This window comes from Patagioenas fasciata, chromosome Z (assembly GCF_037038585.1).
Source record: "Patagioenas fasciata isolate bPatFas1 chromosome Z, bPatFas1.hap1, whole genome shotgun sequence".
NCBI lineage: Eukaryota > Metazoa > Chordata > Aves > Columbiformes > Columbidae > Patagioenas > Patagioenas fasciata.
This window is the reverse complement of record NC_092560.1, coordinates 84,788,932-84,813,918: the sequence shown is the minus strand read 5'-3', so window position 1 is coordinate 84,813,918 and position 24,987 is coordinate 84,788,932. Positions and strand designations below refer to the sequence as shown.

Here is a 24,987-nt window from a genome sequence, read left to right as displayed (position 1 = left end):
GGAAAAAGTATTTCAGTGTATTTAAAATATTTGGGGGGGGGGGGGCGAGGGGGAAGGGTGAGGTGAGGAGGGGAGCTGTTGCAGGGAGAGGAGAAGGGAATTTGGGGGGGGAGCAGCTCCCAAACTGCGCCACTCCGGGCTCTTTCAACTTTCCCTGCGTTTCATCTGATCCCAATGAGCGGCAGAGTTAGGCCGGGGAGCTGCCGGAGCTCTAAGCCAGGCCTGGCTGGGCCGGAGCGCGGGGATCCCGCCCGGCTGTGAGTGAGTGAGTGAGTGAGTGAGTGTGCAGGCATGTGTGGCGCGGGCGGAAAAGCGCTCTGGCGAATCGACATCTGGTTGAATAACTGAGATTATTTTTAATTTCCTTTTAAAATACGCTTGTTTGAGAGTTGCGGGCCTCACCCTTTGTTTTGAACACTTGGCGAAGGACGCGGTGCGGTAGCGCAGGACACTTGGTTTGTGAGCAGCAACCGAGGGAGTTTGCACGGGGAGAATAATTGAGAGAAAATTCTAAAAACGCAAGAAAAAATAAAGAGATGTAAATTCACTGCAGGGCTTTAATTTTTTTAGCGACTTATTCCTATTTTGGGGCTGCGAAGGCTCCGGCCGAAGCCCACCTGACGTTGCCCTGCACGGCAGGGCCGGCGGGGAAAGCCAAAGTTGCCAAGCGCCGCTGTTGATCCTCCGCGGCAATAAAATGCAGGCGGGAGCGGGACCGCGGTAAAACACCCCCGGCACCCCCCAACTTCATTCCGCTCGCGGTTTCCCATGTGGGGGGCGAGATGAGCGTTGGATGAGCCTTTTGCTTTAGTTCTTTTTTCCCCTTCATTCTGTTGTTTTGTTGTTTGTTTTCGTGCGTGTTTCGGTTTTGTTTCAGCCCGGCCGTGCCTGTCACCCCGACACCAACCCGCGGGTAGCACCGCGGGGTCCCGAACCGCGCACCCGGCCACATCCTTTGTGTTTGGGGTCACATAACCCAGGACGGCCCCGGGGATGCGGGCGGGCGGGGTGACAGGCGACACAAAGCGGGGGACACGGCGCGGGGGAGCGGGCCGGGGTGTCCCCGCGGCCGGGAGCGGGGGACAGGACAGAGCCCGCATTGTTCAGCCCGCCGCGCATTGTGCGGCGCTTGTCGCGGTGCCAGCGGCCGGGCGGCGGGGACGCCGGGCGGCGATTGTCCCCGTGCGGCGATTGTCCCCGAGCGACGATTGTCCCCGAGCGACGATTGTCCCCGGCCGGCTCCGCGCCCGTTCGCGCACAACTTTCCTCCGGCAGCAAAACACAGAGTCCTGAATTCCTCCCTGTTTTTTCGCTCGCAGTGACAAGTCAATTAGTTGTTTAAATTCAGGCTGAACTCCCTGAACCGCGAGCAGGCAGCGGAAGCGGCTCTGCCCTGGGAATAAACAAAAGAAGGGGGGAAAAATATGCAAAAAGAACCTCATTCCAGCGCGCTCTGAATGGATCTGCTGTGGGAAGAGCAGCGCGGTTGGGTCCGGGAGCCGCGGGAATGGCTGGAAGAAAATTAAACTGCCAGAAATGCGAGGTTTGCAGAACACATTTTCTGCAAGTTGCCTTTTCCCCCCCCTTGCTCGCGGGGCGATTTAGGAGAGCTGCTCTATGGGAGAGCACTGGTGTTCCTCGGTAAGAAATCCTTTCCTTCGCCTCTCTATTTGTGTTAGAAAACCTTAAAACAATAGCAAAACTGCCGGTGGAAAGTGCGAAGCCGAGCTGGCGCTGGGCGATCGCGCTCCGCGTTAGTGGTGTGCTGCGGAAACATTGGGCTCTCGATTCGCTTCTTTGCCCTAAAATATTATACAAAAGGCATTTTAGCAAGGGGTTGGGAATGTGCGGGGTCTGTGATGAGCTATGAACACTCGGGTGGCGCCGGGAGCAGTGAAATGAGCTGGGTTTTGGCCAAGCCTGGCTGCTCGCTCCCCGGATGCCGGGGATGTTGGGGTCTGCACGTTACCTGCCGGGGAGGGATGCGGGGTCGCTGCCGAAATCCATCATCACTATTGCTTATCCGCAATTGCATCTCCCCGAGGTTTTAATAATTTGGTCATAGGCAATGTATTGAAATGCATGGAACTATAAAGAAGAAATTATTGCGAATGGAAATGAAAAACCAAAGTGGCAAAATTTTCTTTTAATGGTGTCTTAAGATCACATCATCAGCTCCCGCCATGCGCATGTGTTAAATCATATAGGGAAACCTATAATTATTGTAATTGCTCTTTTTGCTTTATCCTAACAAGCTTCAACCCATCTCTCAAACTAGTTGTTTTGAAATAGTTATTTGTCAAGTCATCAAATCACAAAAAGTAAATGCTAATGAGTTTTTCCTGTTTACATTCTGCCTGCTATTCTTATTATAAAGCTTTTCAACTCCATAAAGTTCCTCGATGAAGATGAATGCTCCATGGTATCGTTCTGCTAATGGGCCAGGCCGAGGAGCGCAATAACTCCATGTGCCACCCTTAATAATGACAAGTGAGGAGTTGTGAATGGCACCGGCTCCGGGAAAGTTCCCTTTTTTTGAGGAGAAAGGGCAAAATCGAGCTTGTCCTTGCACCCTTTTGCGTGGACCAGCTGTAATTCAGCCCCGTGTTTATGGTTCATCTTTGTTTAGAGCAACGTCAGCGTCCCGCTTGCTGGGGACGTCGGGAGCGCTGATGCGCATCATCCCAAATATCGATCAGCAAAATTCCGAGTTATTCAAACCGTTTCCGAGGGGCAGGGGTAGATTTGGTAACAGAGCAAGGCTGGATTTACAGCCCTTTTCATCCACATACGGGGAGCTGGGGCTGCGTGATTGCAAATCCATATGTGTCCATACATACGTATGGGCAGAAGAATGCTCCCTCTGCTCAGGACGCGGAGCAGAAGCCAAAATAGCTGCAGGATTTTTCCAATATTTGGGGGGTTCACAGAAGGGCTGGATGTTTATACCATAAATTAATATAATCTTGCAGGCTCCCTACTGATACCGACAGAATTTAGTGAATTATAGCTAGGTGCATAGAACAATATATCCAGTTATATATGTGCGCGCACATTTTGATGCAGTGATTTTGTCTTTTCCATCCCGGGGAAAGGCAAGGGAGAAAGAGCAAATATACTGAGGATCTTTGAGTTTGCAGAAATACCCATAGCGCTGCTTTTAAGGCTCAGGATACTTTATTATTGAATTAAAATGGACTTTTGGCCGGTCCGAGCACTTTCTGCATTGCACACGATGGGAATGCGAGTGGCCTTGTGCTTGCAAAGCTGCGTTTTGCTGAAAGATTGCAGCAATTAGTAAAACTCAGTCTTCCTGCAGGATGTTGCGCCGAGTCTTAGTTTTAAATACGCTTTGCATATGCTGATGAGGAGTGAACTTCACCTCCTCATCTGTGCCACTTCGGGAATTATCGGGGTGGCTTTTATCTCCAAAAGGAATCGTAAATCGGACGGTGTTGGGTTCTAGATGGACGGTAGACATGGCAGATGATGTTCGGGTGTTGACATCTTATAATAGCGAATATTATGAGCTGCTTTTTTGTGGGCAGGGCCGGGGGGGTTAACAAAAGATCTGCTGCCTGCTGCAGTCTTTAAATACCTTTCCAATTGATCTACAGGAAATTGTGCAGAAGAATTGTTTGTTTCCTGTTGCCGTATAAATCTGGTTTGCATTAGACTTGGTTTACTGTAAAATTGCCGTGGCACTTGGGAGACGTGGGATTTGCTTCTTTCGCACAGGGAACTGATTTTGCAAAGCGACTGTCGGCGTCGGCCGCTTTCTTTCTGATTTTACGATGCTGTGTTGCTGGTGGAACTTGGGGTTTTATTCCCTTTTTGGCTTTTTAAGTGAAGTTTTGCAGCCTGAAAAGCTGCAACAGGCACAAGATACCTGCGCACCATTACCTCCCTTCTTTCGCTCTTATTTCCCTGCAGAGCTGATGTCTGTGCACCTTGCAGGGCTGCTCCATTTGCTGCCCAGTTCCTGCATCTTTTAACCATTCCGGTGGTTTTTTCCAACCAACCTATTAGAAGCCACCTTCAAAATCGTTCTTTCCAAATCAGATTTTAATATGTAAGAAAATTCCTTGTACCCTCCGTTGTTTCCGTGGCGTTCGCAGGGCGGTGTTGTCGGGAAGGGGCTCTTTGGACGCGGGATAAATTCTCATTAGGGAGCCGCATTCTCCCACCCCAGCAGGTAGCGCCAAATATTGAGCGGCTGCTTTGTGCCGCCGTTCAAGGCAGAATCATCCGGCCCTAAGCCGAGCTCGCACCGGGAAACATTCCTCCTGCAGAATTCAGGGCAGGTCTGCTTGTCTCAGCTCCCAGAATTGATCTGGTTTCACTTGTCTTTTGCTGTGTGCGGCTTTGCTTTTGGTTTTGGTTTTGTGGGGTGGCGTTAATTTAATTATCGGCGTTTTTCCGCTTTTTTTTTTTGCTTTTCCTGCAAAATTATTATAGTATATATATATATAGTATAGTAGTATTATAGCGTTATCTCTCGTAAGTCAAAGGCACTTGTAAAGTTGGAAGTTGGCTGCACAATCACCCCGTGGGCATCGAGGGATTTGCCCCTTTGCGCTGGGGGTTCTCTGGATTCCTAAGCCACGGATCCTCTGTGCGTTTTCCCATGCAGAGCCGTCCATACGAAACGCAGCGTGCCGAGCAAACCATGAATTAAAACCTTCCTCGTACGTTTTAAACGGGCGTGCGGACAGCTCCAAACAGACCCCGCGGTTCGTTGTGTTCAGTCTGACTCTCGAGCTTGGATTTTTATTTGTTTTCGCTGCGAGTTGTGCTTCTAAAATTAATAATGCTTAGGAAAAAGATGTTAAAAGGGAGGGAGGGAAGCTGAAGGGGCCCAAGTGGGACGGAGGAAACGTCCCGCACCTGCAGGGCTTTACGAGGTGCGTGCGTGTGCGCAGGACCCGCTGTTCCCAGCCCCGGCACCGCTCGGCGTGTAATGAGAACCAGCTCTGCGTGGGACACCAGGGCTCTGCCCCCATCCAGCGGGGTCCCAGGGCCACCGAGCCTGCTATCAGCCCTATGCCTTGCCTTTCTTTTTCCCCCCAAAACCCATGCTAGCAGCAGCGCACAAATAACCCATCCCTAAGGACGCCCGCATGGAAAAGGTCTCAACCACCATATCTAGCAACCCCTTTTTTTTTCCCTATTTTTTTTTTTAAAGAATAATGCCAAATTACTTAATGGCTTTCTAATGAATAAAACAAACCAAATTGATGTAACATGCATATTTAAACCCATTCAGCTAAGTACCGACGTGATTAAAATAATCAAACGTATTACTTAAAAAATTAAAAAGGAGAAGTTCTGCACCCCATTATTTTATTGACTTTGCAATCGGAATTGCAGGAATGGTTATGTCCCTAATGGCATTACGGAGCTAAACGGGGGTGCACCTGTCGTGACAGGGGGGGTTGGTGCAGGATGGGACACGAGGGACCCCCAGGGCATTTCCAGTCTCCCTTTGCTTTTTGCTGCAGCTCATTTTTGCAGTCGAGCGATTACGAGGCCGCTGGAATCTTATACAGCGTACAAAATAGCATGCAAATAGTACACTCTGATACCTGCATGGCCTGCAAGCCAATATAAATATATATAATATATATATAATATAGCCATAATATAGCAGAGAGCGTTATTGTGGGTGAGAATCCAGCTAGGTAAGGCTTAAACTTCTCTCCCCTTCTGCGTTTTCGCACAATATTTGTTCTTGTGCTCTCTGCTTCTTCCAGTCTTTAATTTGCTGGTTGGGAATAAAGAACTATTCCAGTTCGGCTGCTCCGAAGCGTCGCTTTGCCCCCGCATAAAACAGGCGGCTAACGAGCTGCAGAAGGAATGATGGAGCTATCCTTGTCCTTTAAGTGGCGGTGGTGGAGGCGCTCAGGCAGTTACACACGTGGAGTACGGGGCGGTTTGAGTTCCGACCATTGCTGGACACCTGATATTTATTGCGTCTCTCAAAACGTTTCCATATATCCACCCCCAGCCTCGCGGTGGCCGTTGGCCTGGAGGTTTATCCGAATTAACCCCATTTCCAGAAGGAAGCAGGAGGGCCCTGGCCTGCTGTCATGTCTGCATGGCAGCCCCGGTGCTGTCTGGGGACAGCTGCGAAACTCCGGTGACAGCAGCTGCTTGTCCTGGTAACACCTGGAGAAGAGACGGGGCAGCGCTGGAAACTGGGACCCGGGACCGTCAGCTGATCCGCGGGGCCTGGGGACAGCGGTGTCACCTCCTGCAGTCACACCGGAGCCACCGGCCCACGGGGACAGCAGTGTCACCTCCCATGGTCACACCGGAGCCACCAGCCCACGGGGACAGCGGTGTCACCTCCTGCGGTCGCACCGGAGCCACTGGCCCACGGGGACAGCAGTGTCACCTCCCGTGGTCGCACTGGAGCCACCGGCCCACGGGGACAGCAGTGTCACCTCCTGCAGTCACACCGGAGCCACCAGCCCAAGGGGACAGCGGTGTCACCTCTCGCAGTCGCACCGGAGCCACCAGCCCAAGGGGACAGCAGTGTCACCTCCCACAGTCACACCAGAGCCACAACCCATGGGGACAGCGGTGTCACCTCCCGCGGTTGCACCGGAGCCACCAGCCCAACAGGACAGCGGTGTCACCTCCCACAGTCACACCAGAGCCACAACCCATGGGGACAGCGGTGTCACCTCCCGCGGTTGCACCGAAGCCACCAGCCCAAGGGGACAGCGGTGTCACCTCCTGCGGTCACACCGGAGCCACCAGCCCAAGGGGACAGCAGTGTCACCTCTCGCAGTCACACCGGAGCCACCAGCCCAAGGGGACAGCAGTGTCACCTCCCACAGTCACACCAGAGCCACAGCCCAAGGGGACAGCAGTGTGACCTCCCGCGGTTGCACCGGAGCCACCAGCCCAAGGGGACAGCGGTGTCACCTCCCGCGGTTGCACCGGAGCCACCGGTGTGGGGATGCTCAGGAGGCCACGGGGGTCCTGGGGACACGGAGTTTTGGGTGCTCCGGCTGCTGCGCCAAGTTCAGCCGCCCAATCCAATATTCCCTGTTCTTTCCCAGCGCTTGAGCCTCGGGACCCATAAATAACAACCGTCTCCAGGACAGAACTCGCCGGTCGCTATTTTTGTCAGGAAAACAACAACAACTGGCGTGGCCGCTTTGTTGTTGTTTGTTTGACTTCCCAAATGAGCGTTTGTTTTCCGCAGCGCTCCCATTTCCCCAGTTAAACACATGTTGTTTGCGCCGGGTCATTAGAATACAATGCTTAGCACTAATCTGCTCCAGGCAGAGTTTGGATGGATGGAGATCGTCCCAGTTCAGCCCCATGTCCTGGGGGTCGATCACCACCATCCCTTGGGATGATTGCTTTAATTATTGCTATTTTTATGTATATTTCTCTCCCCAGCCCGCCCGTTCTCACACGGTGCCTGGTGAAGAGGGGCTGCTGGTTCTGCCGGAGCCAAGAGGGGGCACCTTGTGGGTATAGAAAATTAAGTGACCCGTATACGTGCAGCGCTGCACCAGTGGGGTCGTGGCAGGAGCCACACATGAAGCTCTGGGGCTGCGGTTCTGCCCCCATGGCACGCAGGGATCTGCCCCCATGGCACGAGGGATCTGTCCCCATGGCATGAGGGATCTGCCCCCATGGCACGCAGGATCTGCCGCGATGGCACACAGGGATCTGTCCCCATGGCACGCAGGATCTGCCCCCATGGCACACAGGATCTGCCGCGATGGCACGCAGGGATCTGCCCCCACGGCACACAGGGATCTGCCCCCACGGCACACATGGATCTGCCCCCATGGCACGCAGGATCTGTCCCCACGGCACGCAGGATCTGTCCCCACGGCACGCAGGATCTGCCCCCATGGCACGCAGGATCTGCCCCCATGGCACACAGGGATCTGTCCCCATGGCACACAGGGATCTACCCCCATGGCATGAGGGATCTGTCCCCATGGCATGAGGGATCTGTCCCCATGGCATGCAGGGATCTACCCCCATGGCATGAGGGATCTGTCCCCGTGGCATGCAGGGATCTGCTGCGATGGCACACAGGATCTGGTGCAATGGCACGAGGGATCTGTCCCCATGGCACAAGGGATCTGCCGCGATGGCACGCAGGGATCTGCCGCGATGGCACGCAGGATCTGCCGCGATGGCACGCAGGATCTGCCGCGATGGCACGCAGGATCTGCCCCCGTGGCACGCAGGATCTGCCCCCGTGGCACGCAGGATCTGTCCCCATGGCACGCAGGATCTGTCCCCATGGCACGAGGGATCTGTCCCCATGGCACGAGGGATCTGCCCCATGGCACGAGGGATCTGCCCCCATGGCACGCAGGATCTGCCCCAGTGGCACGCAGGGATCTGCTCCCATGGCACGCAGGATCTGCCGCGATGGCACACAGGGATCTGCTCCCATGGCACGCAGGATCCGCCGCGCTGCGCAGCGAGCGCTTGTACGTCTTCCAGAGATGTGGGCCGAGCTCTTTCATGTGGTGTGCTGTTAACTCATAGCATGGTAATTTGCTTTCAGTGTCTCGCTGGCTTATTTATAGCCCTAACAATTTCTCATAGCGACGTTTACTGTGTTGGGGGAGAGGAAAGAGGGAAGAAAGATCCAGTAAATAAAACCAGAACAGCGTAAGCCGTCCTTTTCATGTCCTGTAGCTCTGGGTTTGATCTGAGAGGAAATCGCGGCGTTTTTAGCTCGTGGGACAAACTCCCGGATCCCGGGGGCCCGAGCTGTGGCCGGTACGGAGCGGGACGTGGGACGCGCTCTGTGCTCCGGCACACAGCACACACAGCCCTTTCTTCTTGTTTAAAATCAGATTATAAATGCGTTCAAACACAACCGTTCTCTACTGGCAGATACTTTGGGGAAGTTGAGAGAGTTCGGCGCGGAACAGCGGCACCTGCGTTTCTGAGCGGCGTTTGGGGCGTTGGAATGGGATGGATGCCCCTGTGGAAGCACCTTCGCATCCAGCTCTGGCTCCACCCAGGGCCATTTTACAAGGTTTTGGGCACTTCTGGCAAACCGTCGTTCGCAGAAAAAGGGATGGTTTTACGTTTTTTTGGTTGTTGTTGGGTTGTTTTATCTTCAATGAGACACAGGGTAGATTCTTGTGAGCACATACAGTGGCTTCACTGGAAATACTGCCATGCTTAAATCCATCCGTACTAAACCTCCCAGCTGGAGGAGATCCCAGCACTCTCGCTGAACCAAAAAGGAGAGCTGTAAATACAGGTTTTGGTTGGTGTGTTCGCAGTCCCCAGCGCTCTCAGGTGGGAAGCGTTGAAAACGTCTCCCTTTAGTGCTTCTGGAAGGTTGAAGGCGTTGATTCCCTTCCAGGTTTGCTTGTCCTGTGCGCGATGCAAAGAGAGAAAGAAGAGGGAAGTTCTTGGGATGTTGCGCTCAGCCCCCGTCTCCAGGTGATGGATAAAGGGGTTTATTTCTCCCCACCGCGATGCCCTTTGGTGAGGCCGCTTTGCTAACGGGCAGGAGGGGTTGCTTTTGCAGGGGCTCCTTCCCGCTGTGCTGGAGCACCGAGTCTGCTCCATAACTCTCAGATAGCGACTTCCCCGGCTAACGAGACCTTTATCAGAGCAGCGATGCCTTTGGCCTGTGGCTCTGAGCTCACCCTCCAGCGTGGCTTCAAACACCGTTGTTACTCTGAGTTAGGACAGCGAGATTTGCATAAACGCCTTCCTATCTTTTAAACTGCGGTTCGTCCGTATGGGCTTGATCAGCTCCGGTGTTTGCAGGCGATGATTGCGGCGCCTGCGTTGTGCGCTCGCGTTCAGCCCGCGCCGCCTTCGCTTCCTCCTATGCAAATACCGCTTTAAACTTAGAGGTGCCAATTTGCATTCATATTTTGGTTCCGTTTAGCTATGAAAAACGCACAAAAAAAAAAACCCAACACAAGTGCATTTTAATGAGCGCTTGGCAGAATGTTGAAAAAAGATATGGTACTCATTAAATGCTATTCTATGAAATGCAGCGGTTTGGTTGCCAAAAATCATTGGGGTAAAGTGTAACGCGAGTTAAGGCCACGGGTATGGCCCTCACCAAAAGAGCCGCAGGGCCGTGGCGGTGCCTCCTGCGTCCAAACCTCTTTTTGGGAATATTGGGCAATTCCGGAATTGGGCATGAATGTGTGCTCGTCGATACCCCATCCGTATGGATCCGTAGCCGCTGGATTCCTTCCCTGGGTTTTCCACCCCGATTCCTCACGGCACAAAACCGCAGGGACTCTCGTGCTCCTCCGACACTTTATTTTCTCTTTAAATTGTGATTATTTTGGCGTATTAATATCAGGGCCGATAGCGGCGAAGCCGCGTTTCTGGAGTTGGGCAGGACAGGGTTAAACGAGCTCTTTTCTTCATTACTCACAAGCGATAGAGACTTTTCTTTGACTAATGTAGCTTAATTAGCGGTCAATTAAAACTGAACATTGTTGAATTGGAGTTCTTTGATGGCAGGCCTTGGCATGGGCTGCCTTTCTTTAACTAGCCACCATCTTGAATTCATTTGGAACCAGTAGTGTAAACAAGTTTAGAACTGGTTCTTTGAGAAGAAGTCAGCGGGCTTGTATAGCTGTGGTTTCTTTCTTTTCCTCTGCTTTTTTTTAACTTCTGTAGGCGGCGATTCAAAGCGCCGTTAAATGAAAACAGCGCTACACCCCGAAAAGTGCATTAAACCAAAAATCGCATTAATTAATCGGGACTCGGTGCTTCCTCCTCGTTCCGTTTCTTGTCATAATCTGCGTTTTCTCTCCGGTGAATAATTTCGTGATTATCTGAGCTCTATCTCGTTCCGTAATTGGGCGGCGGTTGTTCGGAGGGCGCTCGGGGACTCGGCCGTCGCCAGGCAAGGAGACGGCGTTGGCACAGAGAGGAATGTGGCTTAAAACCAGCGCCGGGCCTCAGGTTTAATTAGAGAGGTGCAGCTTCAACTCGTGCCGCCCAACAGCAGCCGCCGCAGAAAAGGCTCCGTGCATCACCCATAGGTTTGCTCGAAGGGTTGTTTTAAGCAGGACGTCTCAGAAGGGTTCTGGTAAGTGAACATTGGGCACAGTTCAGGTGATGGGCATGACGTGTCCTCCGAAAATACTTTGGGTCACGTTTTGATGGTTTCCCTAGCAGTCCAGTCATTTCAGCGGTGACTTGAGCCAAAGATAGAGCCGAAAGTGCTCGGTCATTGCGGAGAGCTTGGGGAAAGTCATTGCTGAATGCCCGGCTTCGTTAGGCCAGCTTCGTTAGGCCAGCTTCGTTAGGCCAGCTTCGTTAGGCCAGCTCTGCAGCACAGCTCTGCCTACTGCCAGGTAATAAAGCCCGGTTTCAACAGCCTTCAGTGCCTGAGCAGCGCAGTTCTCTTTATAGTACACACGGAGCAGGCTGAGGTTTTCAAAACGGGTGTATTTAGCAGTAGCTTGCCTTTAAATGCACTTATTTAAGCTATTTTAGAATACCTCATTAATACTATTTAGCAGCTAAACTCTGGAAGAAAACTGTGTTTGGGGGGTTGGTTTGGCTTTGGGGATTTTGGTTGGTTGGTTGGGTTTGTATTTTTCCTTTCCGGTTTGAATCCGCCCACCTTCACACGACCGAGCCTGAGTTTGAGTCAGGCTCAACCAAGCCCAGATTAATTCCCATATCCGCGTTGAAACCGCACAGATTCGCACCGTCCTGAGACTCCTGCTATTAAGAGACCTTGCAGGCGGCTTTTCAAGCGCGATTCATCCCCCAAAACTAAGATTGAAGGGGTTGTGACGCATTCTTTGAGCCCCGTACTGCTGCGCTGGAGCAGAAATGGTTGCAGGCTGGCCTGGCGCTCGCTGCCCTCCGGCCGCCCCCTGCCCACCCTCCAGCCTCAGCATTTAGCTCCTCTTTCCCATCCAAATGTTTCCCACCGCGGGTCTCCCGCTGGAAGCGATCATCAAGAAGTTGAAAGAGATGACTCGCATATTTCCAGCCTGCCCCTGCCTTGCTCTGGGCTTTAATTGTAGGAGGGACTGGGAGGAAATTGCTCTGCGGCGATGACACGAGCAGATTTCTTTCTTGCGTTGAATGATGGCATCTTCAACTTTGAATCCCTTTCATCAGAAGCTGGGTGAAAATCAGAGTCCTAAACAATAATTAAAAGAAAATTTCCATCTCTTGACAGAAAGAGAAATTGTTTATAGTAAATGTGCCTTTCAGCCTTCCCTCATGCCTTCTCCCAAAAGGACTGATTAGGATGTAATAATTGGGGATGATAGCAGGAGGAAGACGACAATTCCATTTAATTAAAGATAATTTATTTTACTTTAACTTGGTGATGTCCCACATGAATAAGAGTAGATTTAGCAGATAGATTTATTAATGGGTACTGACATCTCTGCTGACACACAAAGCAAACATTTTCTCTCCTCGTTGTTTTTATTGTGTCTCGGCACCTGAAGCCGCTGGCGCCCGCTCGTCCCTCGTCACCCAATGGGCCTGGAGCGGCTTGAGTCCCTTGTTTGAAGGTCCCTCCAACCCAGACCTTTCTATGGTTCTCCTGGGTGAAATCCCGGCAGTTTTGGGGGCGCATCCCCCTCTCTGCGGTGTAACAGGACACTAGGCTTGGCGTCCTGCCTGCTAACAGTCATTTATAGCTGTATTCCTGGGGATGCTCCATCGGCCTCGCTCCTAAACCAGGGGTATCATTCGCAGCTTCCCTTGGGTTGTCCCAGTTTGCCCAGTTCAGCCTGCGCCCACTTAATCCCCTCTTTCCCAATGAGCATCTCAGCCCTGCTGCTGGACACCCACGGCAGGGCACAACCCACAACCCCCAGGGCTTCGGGCAAACAGATACGCTCTCATTAATTGTATATGCTTTACATTATTGGGCTAGGTAGATGATGACCAGAAACTCTGGAAGGTTGCAAAATTAAGGCTGTTTTCTTGCAGAGAGATGGAGAGGAAAACGCAGGCAGATGTCTGATGCCTTCACTGCCTCTGCCTGTATTTGTAAACAGAGCATAGGAAATGAAAAAAGCCCAGCCCAGCACAAAATGGTTCTCAATAAACGCAGAGGAGGAAGGGAAGTTAGAAAGCAGACCCTAAAAGAAGGACAGGCCATTAAATAGTCATTTTCCTTTTCTCTGTCTCTTCGAGGAACACCTTCACTAAAAAAATAAGCGCCTAAAAACTTGCTATCTTCACATGAAATGCGAAAATTCACGTATGGAAACTGCCCCTGGAACTCGGCCAAGTGGCGTTTTTTTGTCCTTCCCCTCCTCGCTTTTATTTCCGATTTCCCACTCGTTTTCGTCCGCTCCCTCGTTATTGATCTCGGGGCTCTGGTTGTGCCGAGCACCTGCGGCTGTTGGGATGCCGGCGGCCGCAGGACGTGGGCTCCGTTTGGTCGTGTTGCGCCGTCTCTGCTCACAGCCCTCGTTCTTTGTCCTTTCCTCCTGCCTGCTCGCAATGTCGCTCTTTTTTCTTCCCGTCCCGGTCGCATCTGCTGCTCTCCATTGCCTTCTGCATCCTCATGGTTGTGTTGCTTCACCCACATCGAGTCCATTAACCAAGTCTCACCGGCCCCTCGTCGCCTTTCATGCAGCCAGCGTCTCCAAAATGCACAATTTTCTCATTTCTCCGCAGTTTCGGGTGCATCTCGTGTGCTGGCACGGCTTTCCGTGCCCTCACCCGTGCGTTCCCCAGGTGCCAGCAGGGATGGTGACGGTGCCTGCGACCGCCCAGGTGGCAGAGCCGCCCCCAACCACGGGTCAGCGACCATGCCGGAGCCTTCGCGTCTGCTGCTCCGGCTGCCGGTGGTGCCGGGGACCCCGGGCGTCCCCCTGCGCTTTCCGTAATACACCCCAAAGCCACTGAGGTCTTTCTGCTGTGCCCCTTGCCACTTAGGTACTCAATTTCCTGGATTTTGCTCTTTCTCTCTGCTTTGCTTTCCTCTTCTTTTGACCCCCGGGGTTTCCTCTTGCTGTAGGTGGCCGTGTCCCACCCTCTCCTTACCCGCCCCTTGTTCTTCTCCCCTGTCTTTAGCTCCTTTTGGAAGCAGTTGTGCTTTGGCAGGACCATTTGGTTGGGCTCTCCCTCCTGCTTGCCCGGCATCCCAGCAAACCATGTCCCTTTGGGGCAGGATTCACCTGCGGCCGCTGGTGGCATCGGCTCCTTTGTCCCGGGCCGGCTGCGCCATAGGGACAAACAGCAAGAAAGAAATCAGAGTCTGAACAGAAAATCTCCGTGTCTATTTATGTTATTGTTGCTTTTTTAGAGCATTGCTGCTCAGGGATGACATAATGTTGTCATTCTTATTTTCTTTTCTCTAATTTAGTTGACCCCTTTTTAACTTGAGGGCGTTCACAAGGCGCAGCGTTCAGCAGCCCCATCTGGAAGGCATTTGAACCGAGCAGGATCTGCGGGCTTAGAGGATCCTACAGGGTGGGATAAGGAAAAAAACCGGCGGCAGCTCATGTTCGGGGTGTGCTGAGCGTGGGGCAGCGATTCCTGGCGGGAGCAGAGCAGCACGAGATGGGTAGATTGCTCCAAATCTCAGCGTTTCACTCAGAACGAGCTGTGGCTTTTGGGCCGACGTCAGGCTCTGCAGGTTCCCCCTGGAACGCGCGGGGCTGGTGGCTCCGCCGGCCCCGCACAAACCCATCCGTGCCAGCGCCGCGGCGCAAAACCGTCACCCACGTTTGTTTTAATAAACGCGAGCAGCAGGAGAGGAGAAAACCACAGGAGTAAACCCTCTGTGGAGCGGGGAGTTGGGGTTTCGGTGCATGGAGAATCGATGGAGGAGCGTGATGATGGAGGGGTGAGTTTTGCAGCCGCTCTTCTGCAGCACTGACCGACCTTTGCCGCGGTGCCGGAGCCGGACAGGTGCCTGCCCTGCGCCGTACACTTGTTTTTCACGGTGCCCCGTGCACTTAACGGCTCAGCGGGACCTGCAATTTCATCCCTCTCGCGGGGCCGGGGGTGGTTCGCATGTGCTGTGCCGTGTCGGGGCTCATCTGCTCTCAATTACCATTTGATGGCAACGCCAGGCCCGAGGCCTTCGGCGTGTTTGTCCTGCGAGAAAGATCTGGAAGAGCCGACATCTGGTTTTGATCGCCGCAATTGCAGGTTGATAGAAGCAGCGCGGGGTGAGGTGGGTGGGTTTTCCTTCCGGCCGGCCTGGAAATGCGTTTTGGCTGGCGGGGCCGCGCTTTTCATCGGCCCCCGCGCCCGCTCCTCTTCCTCTCCCCCCGCTCGCCCCCAGCAACATGTGGCCGAAATTAGGGAGCCGCGGTTTGAAAAGTGCCCTTCTGCTGGAAACCTGGAGCAGGTCAGCCCGCGGAAAGGGGGTTGTGCACCTCGCTCATGTTAAAGTGCAGAATTGTTAGTTTTTAAGGGTTTTTTTTTAACTGAAAGCTGGGGAATTCGTCGCTAGGCTGGCGGAGCTGTCGCCGTCGGATGGCGGAGCTGGGAGGAGTGAGGACGGCACTGAGTGTGTCCCTTGAGCGCTTGTAAAGGAAGGAATAGTGATTTATGCTGTTTTCAATTTAATTTTCAATTGTTGGTTTTAGCGGTGCTGCCTCCTGTGCCCCGGTGCGGATGGGGCGTCCCCGGGGTGCTGAGCAGCGTCCCCGGGCACAACCCCCGAACAGGCTGCGACCGAGAAACCCCCAACACCCGAGAGCACAAACAGCATCGTCAGCCCTCGGCTCGCGGGTTCCAGCCCGGTTATGGAGCCGATGGGTGCCAGCGACGCGGGGCAGGGCCGGCGCGGCTCCCGAGCCAGCGCGGGCGGCTCGGCCACGTCCTCGCTTAAAAGAGTCCTTCCCTTTGTGCGGAGCTGACACATCCGCTAATGCGGAGCAGCTTGTTCCAGCGAGCAGGTTTATTCCTCCTGACAGCTCTGATAGCCGCTCCGCTTTGCCATTTGGTAATGCACTTATAATTTAATAAATGTTCTCTTGGAGATCTTCATTTTCAAGGAGTTTCGCCGTCTATTTCAAAGTCTCCGGGCTGCTGATTGATGGGTTTATTCTCTTTGCAAATGTTTCCTTGGAGCAGGTAGCTATTTAAGCGGATTGCTCTGCGTGTGGAAATACCCTGCTCTGGTTTACAGCCTGTTCTTTGCGTTTGTGCCGTGCGTGCCAGGTAATTGATTTTTCCTAATTGAACGGCAGGGATGCCCTCCCATCTCGCCTATAGCATCTCGCGGGCAGGGACACACAGACACGGTTTGGTTTGAGGGGGAGATTCCATCCCCGTGGTCCCCGGAGCACCCGGGGATGCTCAGCCCAGCTCGGAGACGGGAAAACGAAAGATGCTGGAAATAGATTCCCAGGACAGCGAGTTTTCCACCAGCACCGGAGAGGAAAAGGTGTTTGGAAGGAGGAGAAAGGCTCCCCAAAGACGGCAGCCACGCGATGGCTTTTCAACCGTGGCGTGGTACAGAGCGGCGTGTTTTTCCCAGATCGTTATTCATCAAACCTCCCAGCATGAGTCAGAGTGATTTTGTGCTAAATTCGGGCTCTTTAAAGAATATTAACATCTTTAAATCTATATGTTCTGTTCGAATCAGAAGGTCACTTGCACACATCTGTGGTTTACTCTCTTTTGCTTTTTTGGAGACAGGGTATTACGATTTTTACCAGTACCATAAATTTAACCCATATTACTATTTTGAATCAAGTTATGGGGTTGTTTTCTTTATCAGCGCTTACTCACGATGATTTATATCTCTCTTTAAATGGGGTTATCAGTGCAATTCCTTCTTTGTCAGATTATCCGGCAAACATTTATGGCTAGGTTATTAATGTGATGAAATAATACACTTCTTGCTTTTCTAAGCGTTGCTTTGTGGCAGAATGACAAAAGGACAGGGCCCAGTCGGGAGGTTGTTTATCCACTTAATTGTCTCCTCCGCTCTCTTTATTGCCTGTTGAAAATACTGCAGTCCCCATGGTACAGAGGGAAACGCATCTGGAGATTGGTGCGCGGTTGAATACGAGAGGAGTTTCTGTGGCGTTAGTTCATGTCGTGATAACACCGGAGTTCCACTCCAGCTCTTCCTAGTGTGAGCCCAGGCTTTAGGCTGGGATCAATGTCTGTGTTTGCGAGCAGGAGGGCTGAGCGGGTTGAGGTGACAGGGGCGATCGCAGGGGACGTGGGAGGGGGTTCTTCATCTTTATTTGCAATCCAAGGCCTATCTCTGGTGGTTGGGCTGCACAAGACTCATTGCGTCACTGATGAGGTCACTGATGAAGTCAGTGGTGAGGTCACCTGCGCCCAGCGGTCCCTTGTGGGGCGCAGAGAGCTGGAGCTGCGGGTGACCTCGTTCCTAAGCCCGCTTTGGGCTGCTTTTCCTCTGAAATGGATCAAACGTTGACGCGAGGCTGGTGGCCTCGAGCGCAGCAGGTAGGGGACAGCAGGGACCTGCTGCAGAGGAGCAACACGTGGTCCCCTGGGCAGGATGTCGTGATATAGCAGAATAGATGCGTTTTGGTGCATTAATAGCCTGGCACAGTGATGCTGTTCCATAAAGGCACCGTGCACCTGTGTTCTCATCTTTAATCTGTCAGGCATTCAGGTCTGTTTGCTGAGAGCCTCTGTGATTTCCACAGAGTTGTTCTCCCATAGCTGGTGTGACCATTTCTGCAGCCCAGTTCTCGGCATCCCAAGGGGGTCCTGGGGCCAGCAGGGTGAGCATGAGCCAGCACTGGGCCCTGGTGGCCAGGAAGCCAATGGTACCTGGGGTGGGTTAGAAGGGGGTGGTCAGTAGGTCAGAGAGGTTCTCCTGCCCCTCTGCTCTGCCCTGGGGAGACCACACCTGGAATCTTGTGTCCAGTTGTGGCCCCTCAGCTCCAGAAGGACAGGGAACTGCTGGAGAGAGTCCAGCGCAGCCACCAAGATGCTGGAGGGAGTGGAGCATCTCCCGTGTGAGGAAAGGCTGAGGGAGCTGGGGCTGTGGAGCTGGACAAGAGGAGACTGAGGGGGGACTCATTCATGGGGATCAATATGGAAAGGGGGAGTGTCAGGAGGATGGAGCCAGGCTCTTCTGGGTGACAACCAGTGATAGGTCAAGGGGCAATGGGTGCAAACTGGAACACAGGAGGTTCCACTTAAATATGAGAAGAAACTTGTTTGGGGTGAGGGTGTCAGAGCCTGGCCCAGGCTGCCCAGGGAGGTTGTGGAGTCTCCTTCTCTGCAGACATTCAAACCCGCCTGGACCCCTTCCTGTGGAACCTCAGCTGGGTGTTCCTGCTCCATGGGGGGATTGCACTGGATGAGCTTTCCAGGTCCCTCCAACCCCCGACATTCTGGGATTCTGTAAAGGGGAGAGAGCGGCTCTGCCAACAGCGGCGCTGAAGGTGTCAGAGGTGGCACTGGGGCTGCCGCAGTTCCAAGGGGGTTCGGTGGCACCGGTGCCATCCCACCCACTGTCCCCTGCACGGAGGGGTCGGTTTTGGGTGCAGAGCCGGTTTTGGGTGCAGAGCCGGCTCATCTTTGGTTTTACCATCCCAGTTGTCTCCTGGGGGTCTCTCTCCTGGGGACGTTCCCCCTTGTCCTGTGCGGGGACGGGGTGACTCCGTGATCCTTGTGTGTCCCTCTATGATTTCCCGAGCCCCCCACACCCCCGTCATTCTCCACTCGGGCAGAAGGCGCCGTGTTAAAACCCAAGGCTTTGATTTGGCCCTGTCTGTGGTGACGTCCGGGCTGGCGACACCGGGGGCCGCGGTGCCAGGCGAGCCCCACGGCACACGGGGACATCCAGCCTCCCGAACCCTCAGCCTCGTCCTCCCCGGGGTTCATTTTGGGGCGTTTTCATTGTTTTAGCCGAGCCCTTTGCTTCGCCGCTGGGTTTTTTCCCTTCCCCGCGGCTGTGACCTGCGAACAGGCGTTGTGCCAATTTTTGTGATCTGCTGCCTGCTTCAAAATGGAGGCAGGAAGGTATCCATTTTCATCAAGGAGATGACAGTGCTTCAGTCTTCCTGACCATCTGGAGAGAGGCACCTCCAGCAGACACAAAGAGCCGGCGCCTGGGCCGACCCGCGGCACCAACCGCGCTCGGCCCGCCCCGGATTTATCGGTTCGGTTTTGCTTTCAGACACTGGCCGAGCGAAACCGAAGCGAGAAATAGAAGGGGTCTTTTGGACAAGGCGAGTTGGGGAGGCTCCGGCGGATTAGCGAACGCATGGCAGTGAATGAGGGGTTTGGCACACGCGCCCCGTTTAGTGCACAGACAAACAAGCCCTGCGAAAGGAGGAGTTTTCCCCCGATGTGTTGGTGGTCTTGTGTACGTCCAGGTTTTTAATGGGCTTCTCTGGAAAGGGCTCCATTCCTGGGAATTTAATATCCCTAGATATGTTTGTAATTTTCAGCGTCCTAGATAATGCTGGGTTTATTTTCTTTGTTCTTTTCGTTTGGGAAATAAAGTTTCTGACGTCCTCGCAGTGCTTTCGGTTTTATTTGTGAAGTCTGTAGGAGAAAACCAGCTTTGTTTCAACTCTCTGTTTATTTTAAGCTCCGTGATGCTGTAGGAAGAACATATGTACATCTGCTTGTTCACTTTATTTACAGAAATCCATACTTTGACAAATACCTTGCGAGTATCCTTGGGTAAAGCTGGAAAATGTCAGGCTGGGCTTTCTTTTGAAGCTTAAGATTTATTTTCCAGTCACACGTCTACTGGGGTTTTTGTGCTCCGGGAGAGGAATTACGGCGCGTTGGGAACTGATTGATACCGAGCAAGGTGAAACCTCGCTGTTTCTCGCACTGAATGAGGCTTTCTTCCCCTAGGTTTATGCCCCGTCAGCAAGCACTGCCGACTACAATAGGGACTCACCGGGTTATCCATCCTCAAAACCAGCAGCCAGCACTTTTCCCAGCTCCTTCTTCATGCAAGGTAAGACGCTGCTTTCTACAGGAAACCTCCGCCGGTGTTTTCTAGCTTTGTGTTGTGGTTTCTGCGCAGTGGGGAATATCTGGCGGTCTGTACCATCGCCATTAAAACGAAGACCCGTGCGTCTTGCTTGGACCGCGGTGGCTCTGACCATCTTGTTTTGATCCTTAAGCAGCCGAATAAATAACTTCCCAGCCTCTTACCACCTCAGGTTCCCGAAGCACTTTTTCCAGCACGTGTGTGTGCACATATATTATACCCACAAATTCGTGCACGTACTTTGCTGTATGTTGTTAACGAGAAAGGCTTTTGTCTCATGCAAAGTATCAGTGCTACACATGTGCACGTTTGTGTGCGTGTGCATGTAGAGCAACCATTTTAAAACGAAGCCATTTCTTTGGTTTGAGGCTGGGTTAATTGCTCTGGTGTATTCACTGCTACCGCGTTATATGATTAGGTGCAAATACAATGAAATTGGCTATAACTTGTCCAACAAAATCCTTAGAGTTTGCAAAGATCCACGCACTCATCTTTTGCCACTAATGAGCTTTTGAACGCTCCTACGTATGCTCTGCTTTAGCTAAGCGAAGGGTAAGTAAACGCGTTTAATTCAGCAGGACTGAAGTATTTGCAGGGCAAGGGAGCGCGTTTGATTCTGCATAGAGATACAGACACTTTCTGCTTCACACCCTTTGCAAAAAGGGACCGTGACTGCAAAGAAAACTCGGCTTCAAACGTGAATAAATACCGCCCAAAGAGCAACCTGCTATGCAACTCCTATGGAGTTCTAAAGCTGGGGATTAATAGGCTTCTAATGATATCAAATATTTACCCTTTGCAGCGCTTAGCCCTTCTGCGCTTTTAAATGTTATCTCCTGGCAGATTGCTATTGAAGGCATAAATGGGAGTGGAAGGGCTGTTCAAACGGCCGGGCCGGTGCTGCGGGGCTGTTTGAAGTGCGGGATCAGGGCTGTAGGTGGGACACCATCACTTTTTATTAGACCGGCTCCTGCAGTTTGCGAAAGCCAACAGGTTTCCCAGCCCACGTGCCTCTTCCAGCTCTGCTGCTCCTTAGGGAACAGTTACCTGGTTATCTGGTCATTGACCAAGCTCCTCAGCCCATCCTCCTGCAGGCTTCAGCGTCTCAATGTTCTGTCTCTGATTACATTTGTTATAACGGGGTTTATGTTCCTGAGTTTATAGTTCCGGAGCAGGAATAAAGCAGCGGGGGAGTTTCACACCTAAGCGATGCAGCGAAGCGTCGCAGGATGCCACGAGTATTCCCGTTTCGCCTTCATTTTTCCCCCGAAGCGCCGCAGCCCCGCTCGGGCGCTTAGGCCGGGCTTAGCGGCAGCGCTGTCCCCTCCTTGTGTTGCAGATGGCCACCACAGCAGCGACCCGTGGAGCTCCTCCAGCGGGATGAACCAGCCCGGCTACGGGGGGATGCTGGGCAACTCCTCCCACATCCCCCAGTCCAGCAGCTACTGCAGCCTGCACCCGCACGACCGCTTGGTAAGGGACACGGGGGGCACGGGGGACACAGCACGGGGGTCACGGCACCAACTCCTCCTCCGCCCGGGCCGCTCAAACCTTCTCCATGTGCCATCACGTGTTGCAAACTGCACAAAAGCGATTTGGAGGCATCTCGGGTGACTTTGCCCTGCAGGTTGGCTTGGGCACCTCTGGACAGAACCTCCCCCAGTGCAAAAAGAGGACAAAAGAAATGGTCCCGCAGGCTTTTCCTCCATCCAAAGGGGGTTGAGCCTGTGTCTGCGCCCCCTGCTCATCAACGAGCCGCTCACACCTGGGACTCTGCACATTGAGGGTCCTGGCTGGGTCCTGGCTTTAAAAAAGGGAGGTTTCTTTCATTTTTCCCGGTACATCCTGATCTCTCTCAGGAGGAAGCTGCTGGGGCCGATTCCATCTATCATATTGGGATGGAATAAAATGGGAATGAAGGCTGATCTGAGCACAGCTTAGGGGATGTTCTGGTATCGCACTGAATTGATGATGTAGAAGTAACGCTGCGTCCCGTCAACTCCGTCTTGGGGTTTGATTTCATGTAAGAGGTAACGTGACGGCCAGACGGCCGAAGTGAAGCAATTCTCAGAATGTGTGAAACGCTACAGGTTGTGGTTTTCCATTCTGTGCCTCTGCTTTTCCTTCTCAAAGCCCATTAAAAAGGATAATGAGGAGGGCTGGGTTGGAGGGTCCGCTGCTGTGAGGTCTTGCAGGACCATCTTTTGGGGAATGAGGAGAGCTAAGCTCACTCTTACAAATGGAAGATGAATTTGCAACCCAGATCTTTAGTGTCTCACATTTAATGAGGTTAGCACGCTGCTATGTGACATTAATAGGAAGTCAAAAGCAAAAGGAATTGCCTCAAAAACTGCTTAATCATGTCCTTATAAAAGGCGTAATTAAGGCACTAAGCAAACTTAATGTAACGTTGCTCTGAAGTGACAAGCATATATAATAAAAATGGAGCATAACTTTTAAAACCCCATTTAATCTCATTTGTTATCTCCACCGGTGCTCATTCGTCACAACGAGGTGGCTCTTGGTGTCAGCTCAGGCTTTGTGTTCAAGTTTAGCTCCATTCTGAATATCTCGGTTTTGTAACACGCAGGGGGTTTTTCTGCAGTGTAAAACAAGTAGGGATGTTCCACCTAAGGCCTCCACATGTTTTGTGTGTAGATATTATTATATTTATCCTAAATTATGGTGAGGACCACTGCTACTAGTTCAAGGTGCGGCTGTTCGGTGCAGATGATGCTCGTATTAATTGTTAATTATGCATGGCTGGACTGCCAGAGCCTTCTGTATTTTAGGTGTCTTGAGCTTGTCAGTCACTTGCAGAGAAGACGCACATAGAAAAAGAAAGGAAGAAAAGCCGCTGTTGGTTATTTTTCCTCTCTCAGGCATCTCAGTGATTTTCGAGGTAGCTGCATTGAGTACAGAGAACAGTTCTCCACGGCGCTGTATTCAGATCCCGTGTTTTCCTACGACGTTTGGCAGCTGCGGTTTGATGTCTCCTGAGAGATGGGCAAACCCCGAACCAGCACTTTGATATGGGCCATGGACCAGCCATGGGGCTCCTTGACCCGGCTGCTCCGCGTTCACTTGTTTCTCCAGCCCAGGAGGAATTCCCAGCAGCTCCAGGAATTCAGTTCTGCCATGGCAGCCGCTCCGGTTTGGGACTGCGGTCTTGGAGCGGTTTATGAGTCAAAGATGTTATTCAGACCTCGGTCAGAGTTGATGGCAGTTTTTCCATGAATAGGAAAAATAGATTTAGGCCGTGCTGGTTGCATTCTTCGAGATAACCTTCAGGTATTCAGTTACCTGGCGGTTAGTTGGGAGCGAAGGTTTGTGTTGATGCAGCCACATAGCGACCAAGGTCCCGTGTGTCCCTCTGAGGACCCGATGGGTCGCGTTTTCCCCCGTCTGTCGTGCAGGCGCTGCAGCGGGAGGGAAAACGGAGCGCGTTGAGTTCTGGGGTGCCGCTGCGCTTCCTTACGGCACCGTTTGCAAACCCGGCGCTGCACATCTTGGGTTTTCATGTCAGGAGCAGCGTGGGGTTTGTGCCATGTCCCTGGGAAGGCTTCTGCTCCAACCGCTACCTGTGCCTCTCAGAATGCTCGGCTTGATACATCACCTCGGTTTTCTTCCGTCATTTCTTCTCTTTACGTCTTGGTGGTTCCATCCTCAGCCACGAGCTGTCCCCTGGGGATATTTATCCATATAGAGGGGCGTACGCTGAGTCTCTTGGGGTAGGAAAATGGACTCCCTGCTTAGTCATAGGGCCTTTCTCCATTGGGTGAAGAACAACTGGGGCAACATGAGCACTCTGCTGCCTCCCGTGTTCCCAATAACTCCAACGTTGCCTTTTGTACCCCTTCTTGCTGCAGAGCTACCCGTCCCACTCCTCAGCAGACATCAACTCCAGTCTTCCTCCGATGTCCACCTTCCACCGCAGTGGCACCAATCACTACAGCACGTCTTCTTGCACGCCCCCTGCCAACGGGACCGACAGCATCATGGGTGAGTCGGGCTGGGGGCGCCACCGCCACCCCAGCACCTCCCGTTGCCCCCAACCCGCCCCAGCGCCCTGCGCTGGAGCCAAGAGGGTTATTCACCGATATATCACGGTGTGCGGAAGGACTGGCTTATCAGCCCAGTGACTGCAGAGAGGTAGCAAATATTTAATGGAAATAAGTATTATTTATTATAATACATCATAGTTGACCTTCGCCCCCTTTGCTTATGCGTTTTACCACTACTTTTTGTGAATTAAATATCGCAACAAAGCGCTTTGCCTCAGGGTTCCTATGGAGCACGTTGCGCCAGCTAAGTGCCTGATCCCCTAGTTTTCTTGTCCTTAGCGATTTAATTGCCTGCAGTGCCGCGTGAGGTGATAATTCTGTATCGGGACGTTCATCCCCTTCAGGTGTTCGCTGGGTTTCCCCGTGGTGTGGGCGACATGTGGAAACGTGTAGGGAAAGAGCCCTGACGCTGTGGAGAGTCGCTCTGGAAATTAAGAGCATACCTCTCCAGCCTTAAATATTTGACGAACACCGCTTCGTACTTAAATACAGGAAATAGAAAAATATTGCTTGCCCCTATCTCAAAGAGCAAATAAAGCTAATGAAATAATTGGTAAATAGGGAACACGTCGCTGGCCACATGGTTCGGATTACACACATGATTCTGTATTGAATGACTGCGAGCAGGACTAATGCAGTAAGAATGGAGGGTGGGTTGAAACATTAACACATGGGCATCATATTTTTCAAGGTCTCTGAACAAAGGAGAAACTAAATACAGGCTCTTCTTAATTTGTCACTGTCTGAGAAGAATGTATCCCGTTTCGGGATAGCATTTCTGTGCTCAATCCTGCCATTCCGTGGAGAGTTCTCCTTTACAGCGCGTTGCCGCCTCTGCGCACGTGACGCAGGAAAACCTCTTTCTCCCTCAAAAGAAGTCTAATAGTGTCAAATTTAGTTCAAAATTAGTCTTTGCACAGCTGTGCAGGAGCCGAACGGTCACTTTTAGGAACACAAAACCTTGCAGAGCGATGTGGGAGCATGCGTGCA

At 52.5% G+C, this 24,987-nt stretch overlaps 1 protein-coding gene across 23 annotated transcripts in view; it reads left to right on the top strand.

Moving 5' to 3' along the window:
* The window catches only part of LOC136115087 (transcription factor 4), a 173,063-nt gene that overhangs the window by 117,610 nt on the left and 30,466 nt on the right, over nt 1-24,987 (top strand). For 21 of the 23 annotated variants that reach the window (XM_065860975.2, XM_065860970.2, XM_065860969.2 and 18 more), the window contains 3 exons: nt 19,792-19,897; nt 21,273-21,406; nt 23,803-23,935. In XM_065860975.2, the coding sequence (XP_065717047.1) occupies nt 19,792-19,897; nt 21,273-21,406; nt 23,803-23,935 (373 nt within the window). Of the gene's footprint in view, nt 1-1,602; nt 1,642-10,998; nt 11,072-19,791; nt 19,898-21,272; nt 21,407-23,802; nt 23,936-24,987 lie in introns of those variants that run through there. The other 2 variants (XM_071802187.1, XM_071802189.1) reach the window with 2 other exon arrangements.